This window comes from Barbatula barbatula (assembly GCF_947034865.1).
Source record: "Barbatula barbatula genome assembly, chromosome: 18".
Lineage (NCBI taxonomy): Eukaryota > Metazoa > Chordata > Actinopteri > Cypriniformes > Nemacheilidae > Barbatula > Barbatula barbatula.
The window spans coordinates 786,790-800,439 of NC_136781.1; the positions used below are offsets into that span (position 1 = coordinate 786,790).

Consider the following 13,650-nt stretch of genomic DNA (forward strand, 5'->3'; position numbering starts at 1 on the left):
GTTATGTATTTACATCTTCCAAAAACATTTGAATCTTTTCTAAACTTTTGACTAGTTTGAATTGAAGAATTGGCATTGACAACATAAAACTAAATAAGATGTACATTAGCATTACTAACTGAGAAAAAGTCTGAACGCTTCTTTGTGGAAGCAAGAAATGGTTCTTCTTTGGCATCGCTGTGAAGAACCTTTAAAGCAGCTTTATTTTAAGAGGTGTATCATAAATGTACTATACATGATAATAGCATGTATTCAAGGTATATACATATATATTTTGTTGTTTTTTCTTCGTTTCTACTGTAAAGTTGTGAAAAGGGCTATAAGGATTGAAGTGAATATGTATTATTTCTGTGCCATTTAAGTGAATGTGTTCTTTTTCAGGTAGCAACTGTAAACACATGTTTCAGGTCTTATTTGTGAAATGTAGGAACATGAGAATCAGAGTTTTCAGTAAGTGTATTAGTATTCACCGCGCTCTTCTGCTGGATCCTACGCTCGTGTCAGCTCCAGATAACGCTTATATATTTCTTCAGCCGTGTTTCTTATGCATTCAGCAGGAAGTTGTTTTTCATTTACGGCTTGAGAGTTTTATCAGCAGAAGAGATGCGGCGAGCAGGACTTTATCTCAGATCATTCTGTGAATACACCATAAGATGTTCGAGACTCGTCCTTGGAAGCGTGATCCACGAAATAAAGCAAGGGTTGTGGCTTTTATATGAACTTACAATGTAAAGTCCGTTCAAAGTGTGTCACTTTATAGCCACGTACTACTCCAATGAATGCAGAATACATCCTCAGTTTATCTGCGCTCAACCAGCATTTGGTTGAAATAATCTCTTAAATATCTCAACGACCTTAATAAAGCTCACATGGATCTGAATTTTGCTGTCATTTCCCATTGAAAATATGTTTGAGTTGGATAATGTCACAGAGACTTTACAAAGAACTGCGGAAAAGGTCAATGGTTTTCTTTTTTCGAGCATATAGCAGGTTTACCAGCCATCAGACTGAAAGATTGTATTTAACATTACACAGTCCATATTGGTAAATGATTCTGTGACTCACTTCTGTGTTAACAGATATAAGCAGCGTATAAACGTCTGTTTGAATGTTTAACTACCTGGTCCTGTGTTCTTCCCAACTTGAACAGAGTTCAGATCTTGAACATTCTGTAGCTTTATATCGATTGTTTTCAATGAGAAACGACATTACGGCAGAAATACAGAACATTACTTTTAATACTACAGAACAGACAAATAATTGGTGTAATGTTTGTCGTTTTGATTAGAAATCATCAGTTAAATGGTATTTAACACCTGTCCATGTACCTTTTTTTTACTGAACTCAAGCAGCTGTTGAAATGACACGGCTCCTAGAATCAAAAACACTCCTGAAAATACAGGATCACTGTAAAAAATGACATTTTCTGTCTGTTGGATTAACAGAAATTTACCGTAAAATAATATTTTTCCTGTAAAATGACAGGATAGAAGGATATGTATACTGTATTTGAAAATAGTTTTCCCAGTTTTTCTTCATTTCCTGTAATTGTAAAGTTTCAGTAAACAGTAAAAAATAAAGTCTTGTTTGAGGAAATCTTCTCGCAGCCGGGGGCGTCAGAAATAAACAGTAAATATTGTGTTTTCACTGTAAAAGAACCATTGTAAAGTATTTTTCTCGAATTTCACGTATTTGTATCATATTTTAAAAATACATAAAAAATCTGTCAAAGTATGTTTTTTTACAGTAAGGCTGACATTTTAATGGCAGATCACAACATTATGTCCCATCCCTAAACAATAGAAACAAGAAGGATAGCTAACAAACTTCAATCTCATTTTTATCATGTACCTCTTTGGAGTGAGAAACTGATTCTCTCAGAGTCATGTTTCTTAACAAGCTTCATTTTGTAATTCAGTCCAGACCCCATCAGAAGAATCCAGACTGCTGTCTCTCTCTCTCCCTTTCTATTTACTGTAGATACGCACAAGCTCCACCCGACATCGACACGATACAGAAAACACAAGGCTACACCACGCAGCACCTGTCTGCGATCTGCATTATTGTCTGTCAGAATGGGAAGGATTGTGTTTGTGTGTCTCTCTTCTGAAACATCATCTGAACCATCTACAGTTCATTAGTGAGCTTTTGCGCAGCACCTCTCCAGGTGCTGTTTACATTCCAACACTGCAAAGTTCAGACTAGAATATTAAAAGCACAATGAATATTGCAGTTCAGAATGCTTACCTTTCACCATGCCATCACTTGGAAAAATGACAACTTATGGAAGCAATTAAATTAAACTTTGATATTTGATGACACATTTTGTATATTTTTCTGCAAATGTCCATCCGGTCTCGTATTGTAATTAAGCATGAAAACTTCGATGCAATAAAAAAGTCTGTTTCTTGTTTTTAACATGTTTAATGATAAACCCAAGGAATGCTGGGATAGCCTCAAATTATGGTGTTTGTGCCATACAGACGCAGTCTGTCAATGCACGCGATCTTTCAAACCGCTGAATCAGTACATAGTGTAGTTTGGCTCATTAAAATCATTCTAAAGGATGAAAAGACAATCGATCAAAATATTTATAACCCGCCTAGACTTCACACAGACGCAGAGAGCCGGAGCTTCAGCGCCACGTGAAATAAAATATTGCCATGAATAAAATCTGATTGATTTGCTGAATAAGTGCATTTAGAGTTTGAATAAGCACCTCATTCCAAAACACAGTGAGCTGCCATACTTATATTATAATTATATACCAGACGATTTCAAATGTTCCCTGTATAGGCAGCTACTCCGTGCTCATCATAACAACAACTAATGCAAAGCACACAAGAGACTCAATTCATTACAGATGAGCACCTTAACCTGAAGACGTTATAATAAACATGCAAATACATACTATACCAAAAACTTGCAAGGTGGTCCATTTGAAATTAGACTCCAGAATTCAGAATGTTAGAAGTGATCTTTAGGCAAACGTATTAACACACTGTAAAAGATGTCAACAATTTCAGCTGTCTTTAAGTTTGATCAAATTAGCTTTATTAGTCAACTGAACTTAAATGATATAAAAAAATACAACTAGATATTTAAAGTTAGTTCAATATCATTAGAGTTTGATTGTCTAATAAATCCAATCCAGCTTTATGAGTCAAAGTAGCCAAATACATTCATTTGTCAAGGATAATCACAAAAAAGTTATTTTCATTGTGATCCTTGATATAATGCACAACTTCACTACTTACTTTGGTGACGTGTTACCTTGGTTAAATACAATAATACCAATTCACCCAACATCCTAATACACATACATCTATAGACATGTGTACATCATTCCAATAACCAACTTTTGGACCAAAATCAACTGCAGTTAAAATGAAGCTTATTTATCGTTAACTTATAAATGTAGTTAAGCTGTTTAACTTTAGTTTTTTTACATTGCAGTATTTCTTTCTTTATTGGCCATTTGCTCACGTTTCACATACTTATGCATTGCACTAAAAATATGTTCTGTGTTTCTTATGGGAAAGTAGATAGCCCGGCACTGGGTCAAAAAGGGGCGAAACCAAAAGCGGGGTTAAATTGACCCACTAAATGGTTTACACTGTAAAGAAAAGTGGTTAATATCGGCCGTCAAAGTGTGCTGCATCATGGGAAATGGTATATGTGCTTTAAGCCGGGTGCTTTAAGGATACTCGTATCAATACACTATGATTTTAAGACACATTCATTCTAATGTCAAATACTATTTAGCATGGACAGTAGTTGAATTGGATTTTCTGTGAAGTTCATTTTCTTACAGAGATTCATGTAATGCTGCCTTAGAATGAAGGGATTTGGTTAGACTCTTTATATCTTTAGCAGTGTGCCAGTGACGCTGCCTACATGAGAATCTATGTTTGGAACAGAGATCAGTAAACTTTAGTTGCACTAAAGCTCACGGTGGTTTATACTGTATTTTAGATAAATCTACTGTTGTTTTATAATGGTGTGCTGTTGCACCTTTCTAAACCTCGAAGTTTAAACACCCTCGGCTCTATTTCCTCAGGCAGGGACAGAGCCGGGTTATCATACCCTTGTTCTGCCTTACGCTTGGGAACGGACAATTCAGGTTTGACATTTAATACGTCTGGAGTCACAACAACCGCATCCAGGTCAGACGCGGCCCTGTTGAGTCGAGCCGGGCTGCAGCACACGGCGGTTGCTCTGGTGATGAGTGTGTCGAGCGGTTTGAGCGAGTGCATCCAATGCGGCAGAAAGTCCCAGCTGCGCAGCGTCTTGGGCAGATGTGCTGGACTGTGGGATTGCATGAGGTTGATCAGGAGGATGAAGGCCATGACCGCGGCAAATGGCGCTCCCACACCAATCATGGCCTGCCAGCCTGCTAGAGAGATGCTAAACACGAGAAAAGGCAGCAGCAGGAAGCACACCAGCAGGTAGAGAACAGCGAACCAGCGGTACTTTGCGGTGCGTTCACCCAATGCTGAAGCCATACGGATGGGCAGTCGAGTGAAAGGAACCGGATACCACAGCAGAATTCCAAAAATATTGAAGTAAAAATGACACAAGGCAATCTGGAGGAGAATTGAGAGGACAAAATCAAACAAGTTGTGCTCGCCAATGGAACACATGCAAAGACTATTCAATATTCCAATATGGCGGAAGACTTATAGCGATCCAGAGAAACAGAGGCTTATGAGGCAAACACTTAAGCCTAAACACAAGCAAAAGTATTAATAAACAAATATATATACAAATATATCAAATAAAAATGATAAAAAACATTGAAATATATCAAATATAAAAAAATATATAAATAAACACATCAACAAATTAAATGATTATTTTTTATGAATCAGATGGAAAAACTGAATTATTGCATCTAATCATGAATTCAGAGAATGTTTTTTGTCTTCTTTGTTGTCTATCAGTACCTGGCACGCAGCTGGAAGCTTCTCTTTGGGGCTGGCGAGAGCTGCGAGAATGGCTGTCGTGGTGGTGCCGATGTTTGAACCCAGGGTCAAAGGGTACGCCCTGTTAAGACTGATCACACCGATACCTGCAGGGGTCATAGGTTACGTTTAGAGAATAATGCATGTTAAAATGCCATCCTTTGCTTCTGTTGTACAGAAACCTACGAGGGGAGTAGGTAAGAACTTTCAACAATAGAATATTTAAAGAACAAAGCATCAACAGTTATTCTGTAAAATGACTTTCATTAATTGACTTAGAAAAATCACAAAAATGATTTTAAGTAATCTGTTTGAATTAGACAAACAAAATCACCGCTAGAAAAAACAAGGGACTTTCAACTAAATGCCTTAAAAGGGATACTTCACCCAAATAGGAAAAGTTCTGTCGTCATTTACTTTCACTTATGTCAGATCTCATCCCCCATTGACTCCCATAGAATTTATTTTCCCTAATACGACAGTAAATGGGGGATGAGATCATACATTTCGTCCTGGGTGTTCAGCAAAACAAAGAAATTCATTCAGATTTGCAACAATCTGAGTGTGAGAAAATGATAATTTTTGGGTAAACTGTCCCTTTAAAAGAGATACAGTTTGTGGAGATTTTAGCAGCATCTATTGGTGAGGTCGTGAATTGCAACCACTCGGAATTTCAAGCAATACGGCAATTGACACAGGACAAAAATGTTGTCACTTTTTCGCTTCTTTGCTGAAGGAGATAAAGTATTTTATGAAACGAGATCTATAGAGCAGTTTGTCCATTTCGGGCTACTGTAGAAACAACATGGTGACTTCCACGTAAGGGGACCTGCAGTGTATGAAGAAAGAAAAAGCTCATTCGAAGATAATAAAACATAACATTTCATTGTGTAACGTCTTTATACACCTCTGAATACAAGGTTATGTATATTATATTGCATTTCTGTTAATGTTGAGCCTCCCAAAAATTACACACTGGTCCTTTAAAATGACAACATGCCCCATTGTATTATTTGATGTTGAGGTTAATGGGCTGTCTGTCCTTCATCCGTGCTGATGGCTCTTTTAATCTTCTTTTTAACAATGAATAATAATGTCAGGAACTCCCCAATTATTACCTTAAATAAACCTTAAATAATAGATGTTAATATCAAAGAGAGAATTCCCATTGGCTGAAAAGTGAATCATTAGCATAATCATGTGTCACTTGATGATTAATAAACCAGACGGGCAGGAAAACATTAATAATGAAATCATTTAAAGGGAAAGCACCATCAGCACCATCGTCTAAACCCACAGGGGTGACATTACGGTTTATATTTAACTAGAACTAACTAACTAAACACTGAAGGCTACTGTACCCGGAGTCATCGATCATATTTTGCTCATTTGTGTATGAAACCAGCAGGGTGTGCACTGAAAATTAAACTTTAATCTGCTGATTGTCACTGTTCATTTATAGCAAAACAAACTGTTAAATCATTAAAATCGGGTTTCGTTATTGTAACCATCAGCTTTTACAGAGAGTACAGATCGAGAAACCAGTTTCACACTTTGAACCTAAAACTCTCAAAATAACCTTGCAAAGCTTTTAGTTTTCAACCGCACAAAGATCTATTTAGCTCTCGTATGCACATCCAACCGTGACGGCCAAATTCCCATGGCAGATTTTATAAAAGCGGTCTGAAATATTATTTCTGTGACATTTTAAAGAAACTTCTCTTTCATTTGCTAAAAAAACATTACTTAAAGGTCTGAGGGTTACGGTTCAGCAATGTGTTTTGCCGACAGACACATTCTGAATGTTTTTTTACCTTTAAATGTAGCATAATGCTCTTCCGGCAGCTGTTGGGGTAATTTGGGATAACATCACCTGTTAGAGACTCACCTATAAGTGGAGTCATAGCAGATGTAAAAACAGAACTGCTCTGGATGATAAAGGTCATGCCTGCTCCCATTAACATCGCCAGATATCCCGACAGCCAGCCGAGAGGATAAGGAAAATCTGAAATAAGGCGAATAGAGTTTTCCATTAAGAGCACATCAGTAACCACAATATCCGGCTGTTTACTCGAGCATTAACACTCAGATACTGAAACATTTACACCTGAAAATAATTATCTTGTATAATGTAAAAAGGATTTTATGCAAAACTTTCTGGGTAAAATGTCATCTAATTGATGACACTGAGCATGTTAACATCTTCGGACGAAAGGTCGGATTCCACAATATGCTCTTTGGAAAGCATGCAGGAATAACACGGATCATCGGGTTTCGCACAACCCCGTGAAGTCCGTGTCAGTGTGACAGCACGCGTTTATTAAAGCAGCAGGCAAATATTAAGCCTAATTCACATTAATTATTCATGAAACTGGCTTTTCAATATCAATTCGACATGATGCTATCACACTTCATTGTTAGTTATTGGCACAAGAATACTCCTGTACAGTATAAATGTGTGTTGTGTACATCCTCAATGTTACCAGTAAACATTACAGTAACTCTTGCACCGTCTGTCCCGCGGCCACTGACCCGTGTTGATGACCCTTTCAATGACCTTCGCAACTTGACCTTTGAGGAGGGCATTCAGGACTTTGACAATCAGCAGCAGACAGGTGCACAGGACCATCAGAGATCCGGCCAATAGAATGAGCCCAACGGTCAGATCCGACAGCCCTGAATCCACAAACAGATGCCTGCCTGCGAAAACCAAAGCAGGGATATTCAGAATCAAATGCAACTGTAAACTCCGTTTACAAACAATATGCACATTTCATCAGATCATTTTCAAATGACAGTAAAACACTATGAATGATACCTGTGTCACAAAAATAAAATCTGTACAATGATAATTGCGACATCATGAGCATTCTGCAAATGTACTACTTTGTTTGTAATTAATGCTCTAATGATATACACATGGCATTTACATGGAATTTGCATGTCTTACTGTAAGCGCTTTGTTTATTCTTTAAAAGTCTTTAAAAAAAAGTTTTTCAAGAGCCAACCACTGAATTATATGAATATTGATGAATATTGTTCTTGTGCTTTCTCGTGAATCTTGTACTGTACAGCAGGGAAAGTCTATTAATATTACTATGAATAAACCAACAGATATTCATAAATAAAACTCTTTATCTTTAAGTCTTGCAGTTACTTTAATATCAGACTAACATTTCTCTGTGTTAATCTGTGTGGTGAAGTTCTGTGAGATCCAGGTGAGATCATTGTCTTTCCCACAATGCAATTCACCAGAGCAGTTCCGGGAAACTGTCAAATTCACTGAAGACTAGAGAGAGAGAGAGAGAGAAGCGAGCGAATGAGCGAGAGAGAGAGAGACAGAGACAGAGATCACTTCTGTAATTTACATTTTTATTTTGCATTTTTATTTATTTTTATTTTTATGTCTCCATTATTTCTCTTCATTTTTTTATTTGTATACACCTTTATAAAGGTTTTTTTTATAAAGCATTTATAAATGTGTTCTTTAATGATTAATAAGTCATTTGAAAATGTATTATGAAGCCGTTATAAATGCATGAATAAAAAGAGCGATTCTACCGAAATACCTGGCAAAGGTTGAGCCATGTTTAACTCATATGTAATAAATGCTTAATAAATGTATTCATTCATCATTTACTTGACTGGAAAGTAGATTCATTATTATCTTGATGTTGTCTGTAATATAGGCTTGGTTTTTTATACCTGCTCACTATTTGCCAGGTATTTCGTTAGAATCCCCTTTTTATTCATGCTTTTATAACTGCTTTATAATGCGTTTGTAAATGACTTATTAATCATTTATGAACACATTTATAAATGCTTTATACCTTAATGTAAAGTGTTACCATATTTCTTTGTGAATCATGAGCATTTTTCTATTGGCACAAACAGACGTCTTTTGGAGAATCTTGTTGGGTTTGTGATGACCAACAGCACATCCCCTTGAGAGATGTTTTACTTTTCTGATAGTGTGTAAATGATGTAAAAACTGCTAATCCAACCACAAGACATTTTACCGACTAAGAAATGTGTGTGTTAGCAAAGTCCGGAGAGAATTTTAGTCAGTCGAACTGAACCCGTCAAGAACACGCTCAGGTCATTCTCCTTAAAACCCAAAGAAAAAAAACGATGGGGTAGACTGAAATATATACAAATATAAATATTTTTCATCGTGGGGTTATTTTATAACATGGTTCAGGTCTGCAGGTAAAATACTATAAACACTTAAGAAATATGAAATGTTCGTCTTACCACAAACAGGCTGGATCTGCACCAGACCTTGACAAGGCTGTGATTCCGTACGCTCTCGTCGCCCAGAGCGATGCCCGTTATTACGGATTTATCCAGCTGGAAGGATGAGACGCCACAGTCAATATAAGACTTTCTGTGTCACCGTAGCTGTGAAATGACAAAAAGCAGCCAGGCACAGAACATATGCAGCATATCTCAGCAGGAACGCTGAAATATACATTAAACACACACACACACACACACACACACACTGACCAACACATACACACACGGTTTCCATCCAAATGAGAACACACTTTTGTTTTTGTTTGCTTTGCTTAAAGCACAGAAAAAGATTTGTATGAGAGATTTTTTGCAACATTTCTTACAGTAAGTTAAATAAAAAGATCAGTGAGATGTGACCTGAGATCTGAAATAAAACCAAACTTTTTCGTACATTCTATACATATTCATTTTTAGCAGACGCTTTATCAAAGGCGTATCACAAATGGGGGAGATTTCAATATCTTTTCACAAAAAAAAGGAGTAATCTCACTAGTTTCAAATAAGATCTTAGTGCCCGGTTTCACAGACAAGGCTTAGGACTGGTCCCAGACTCAAATGAGAGCTTGAGTTAAATGAAAATAAGATGCACTGACATATCTTTTAATAACGAGTAGCCTTTGTTTTGTCTCACGATACACATCAGTAATCTTTTTACATTAGATATTTTCACAAAAGGGACTTCAATATACTCATTTATCTAAGTAGTCCTGGTTTAAGTGAAGCCTCGTCGATGTCGAACCGGGACTAGATTGACCAACATACCGAAGTATGCGTTTAAATGTCAGAGATTTATCATTTCACATTAAATGAAGAGCATTACATTACATTTTGATATTGCCTTAAATCCTTTTGATTTGAAAAGAAACATCAGAGACAAAGATTTATACATGAAAATGAGACATCCGGACAAACTAATGTAGTCTCATGAGCTAGAGATGCACACGCACCTGTATGATGAGTTTGGTGAGGGGTTCTGTGAGGGTCTTCAGAAGCTCAGGTGCTTCTTCTCCACTGTGTAGTTGAAAGTTATTGACTGTGACTCTTGCCAGGTGACTCAACACACCTGACGCCACCTCCAACGGCAGCAGCACCAGGACAGACAGCCAATTAAAACAGTCATGAATCGTTGCCCCCGCAAAGGCCCTGCATGTCAGAGAGAACGTCACACCACAGCAGAAACAAACACAGGAAAAATACATACTGTATACAGCTGACTTGACATTTGATTTCCATTTGGGTTAAAAAAAGATACAATATATAAAAAGAGTGAAAAAATGTTAGTCTTGCAAAATCAGAATTCAGCATAAAACAACATTCACAACTTACATATTGCTGTTGTCCTTCTGGAACCTTGTATCTCCATATTTTGTGATTTTTCTTTTTTGCCATAAATCATCATTTTGTGTCGCACTTTATGTTTGTCACTGGGTTATGCAAATATCTAACCAATAAGAAGAATTAAAAAGTGCTCGTCAACAGTATTGAATCATTTAAGAAGTAGTTTGGACATACAAGGTTTCAGAAGGACGGCGACGATATTTTACTACGACACGCACACTTTTTACTATCCAATCAATTTCCAGGGATAGAGGCGATGTAAGAAAGTCAATTTTCAGTGTGCAGAGTTAAATATCTAGACATTTGTGTGATCAGTTCAGTTGCATGATGGAATGATTTTTGTATGATTTTGATGTAATAGTTCAAACGGTTGGGGTCGGTACCGTTTAAATTCATTTCTCTCTCCTGCTTGCATTAGTGCGACTATAGTGTTGGTCACAGATGTGCCGATGTTGGAGCCCATGATGATGGGGACAGCAGATTTCACTTCCAGCACTACACACACATTATAGAAATGACTATTACTTACACAAACTGAATTATTTATGATTTACCAAATGAGAATATTCAAATAGTTTCAATCCACCAGGTGAAAGTGTCACACCTCAATTTCATATGTCATAAGCCTGTTGCATAAACGACGCAGATTTTGTTCAAATCCCCGAACACAAGCAATGGCAAAAGTGATGAAAACATGCAAACTATCTCCATCTCTCCAGTTCTGATGCTGATAAACAAACATTCTTCTCCTGACCCTTAAATCAAGTCACTTTCAATGCAAGAAACATCAATGGTTTGTTCAGCGTCCGTAATTGCCTGTAATTACGTCTCTTACGCAGACGGAGCGTGCAGCTGGAGCGCAGACGCCGGGTGCATTTTAACAGAAGGCCCACAGTGAACTGCATGAATAAGCAGACACCCACTCCTGAAATCCATTAGATTCAATCCATTTACTCACAGAGAAGCACAGACACATGCAGAGAGCTCAAAACGCCCATTATACATAAACATGTGTCCTTGTGGCTTCATCTGTCTGTAACAAGCTACGATGAAGAATCGTCAAAAAACTTTTCTGTCTTCATAAGAGTTTCAGAAGAGTTCTCAACAATTTCTCAAACTGAGCTCGGATTTGTCGAACGTCAACATTTCTCATTAAATTTACCCAAATCCAGATTATTTTACTTCTGCAATCTACATTAATTTGACACACAAACAATTTGGTCGAACAGAAAATATACACTCTTAAATATAAAGTTGCTCGAAAGGTTCTTCACAGCGATGCCATAGAAGAACCATTTCAGCCAAAGGACCGTATTTTTTTATAATCTAAAGAACCTTTTGTGAACCAAAAAAGTTCTTCTATGTCATCGATCAGAGAGTGTAAAGCTTAAAAGTGAGATTCTGTATTTGAGACGGGACTCTTACATCCGGATGAGACCAAGCTGACCACTATAGATGTGGATGTGCTGGAGCTCTGGACCAGAACCGTCACCAGAATCCCCACCATGAGTCCTGCCACCGGGTTAGAGAGGATGACATTATCCTGGAAAATATCTCCTGCCACTTTACCTGAGAAACACACGAGAACTCTTAATACGGGAGTGATGATCTTAACAGTAAAGCTTGTTCCGCTTTCAGTTCACGCTGCAATGAAAAGACTTCTGTCAGAAACATGTTTACCTTTGCTAACTTGGAAGCAAACCTGAAGTGTAACTTTAAAATCCTGTGCTTTAATGTGCAATTCTCAATTTGTAATACTTTGGTCGGTTAATAATATTACTTAATGTAGTTTTTTATCATTTGTATGAATGAAAAGAGCCGTTTCACAAATCAAGGTTGATGTAGGATATGGAAAGTCATTAGTAATAAGTATTAAATACATTTGTACAGTAATCTACATACATGACTGAATATGTTATTAGTAATATATGTTATCACGTCGGGGTCACTGGTTCTTACTGTTGTAGGCCATGAGACCAGTTTTTGATAGCACGTATGCTTTTTGCTGTTCCAATTGCTTTCATTGTTTACCTCATCTGTCCTCAAGTCGTTTTGGATAAAATCATATGCTTAATGTAAATGTAAATGTAGTTACTAGTAATTATTTACTTTGTGAATTGCCCAACACTGTTCAGTGGTTCTTTGGCATGACTGAGATGCTATATAGCACCGCTGAACCTTTTAATCCCCCGGATGGTCCCAAAGAACCACTTAAGCACCAAAATAAGGGTTTTAAAAAGCACTTAAAGTCAAGCCAAGAACCACTTTTAGTGCTATATAGTACAATTTTTTAAGTGTACATGGAAGAATATTTACCTCCAGCCAGCTGAAAGGCAGAACTCAGGACGTCCAGAGAACACACGAAACCGTAGAGAAGCAGAAGAAGTAGAGGAGTCCTCAGTATGTTCATAAGCAGAGACATTATTCCTCGCCGGTCCTCGCTGCTGTCTGTGTTCACTGTCAGATGAGAACAGATCTCTTCATACCTCAGAGATACTCATACTGGATACATCATCATCACAGACACAGAATGTTCCAGTGTTTATTAACAATGTTTTTAGTTGGAGTGACGCATTTCAGAGGAATGAAAGATGGGCCGAAACATCCTGAACTATTCAGATTTTGACCGGAGAAGTCTCACCTGCCTCACAGTGTTTGGACGACGGACAGTCGGATCTGGTTAGATTTTGCTCACAGTAGCTGTTGACCACGTCTAGAGACGCGCTGCTTTTTTTGAGGTCGTGATCCCCAACGAGTTCAGAGTGAAGGGCTTGAGAAAGTGTTAAAATACTGAGTGAGCATCATCGCATTAAATAACAACGGATCAAAGTGAGCGGCGTCTGTAACCACTGGACTTCCAAAAATCCACGGCGGCATGATGGCCAACCTGCTTTTTGAAACCAACAGTAACAAACTTTATTTTGTAAAAGATCAGGCTTGAATTCAGCATTCGTTCTATAAAATATGTTTAAGTTGGTTTTACACATTTTAAGCACGACTTGTGTTCGTATTGTATGATTTTCTGATCTTACCATTAAAACTGAGAGTT

The 13,650-nt window shown here is 37.4% G+C and overlaps 1 protein-coding gene across 1 annotated transcript; it reads right to left on the reverse strand.

Annotated features, from left to right (window-relative positions):
* Positions 1–3,992: 3,992 nt before the first annotated feature.
* slc34a1a (solute carrier family 34 member 1a) lies at positions 3,993–13,036 on the reverse strand (the record flags this gene model as incomplete). Its single annotated transcript, XM_079479414.1, has 10 exons — positions 12,918–13,036; positions 12,027–12,170; positions 10,985–11,096; positions 10,211–10,406; positions 9,219–9,314; positions 8,139–8,253; positions 7,497–7,664; positions 6,853–6,969; positions 4,947–5,071; positions 3,993–4,586 (listed from the first exon to the last, which is right to left on the reverse strand). Exons 1-10 carry the CDS (start codon positions 13,021–13,023, stop codon positions 3,993–3,995), a joined length of 1,773 nt encoding a protein of 590 aa, XP_079335540.1. The 5' UTR covers positions 13,024–13,036.
* Positions 13,037–13,650: the final 614 nt, after the last annotated feature.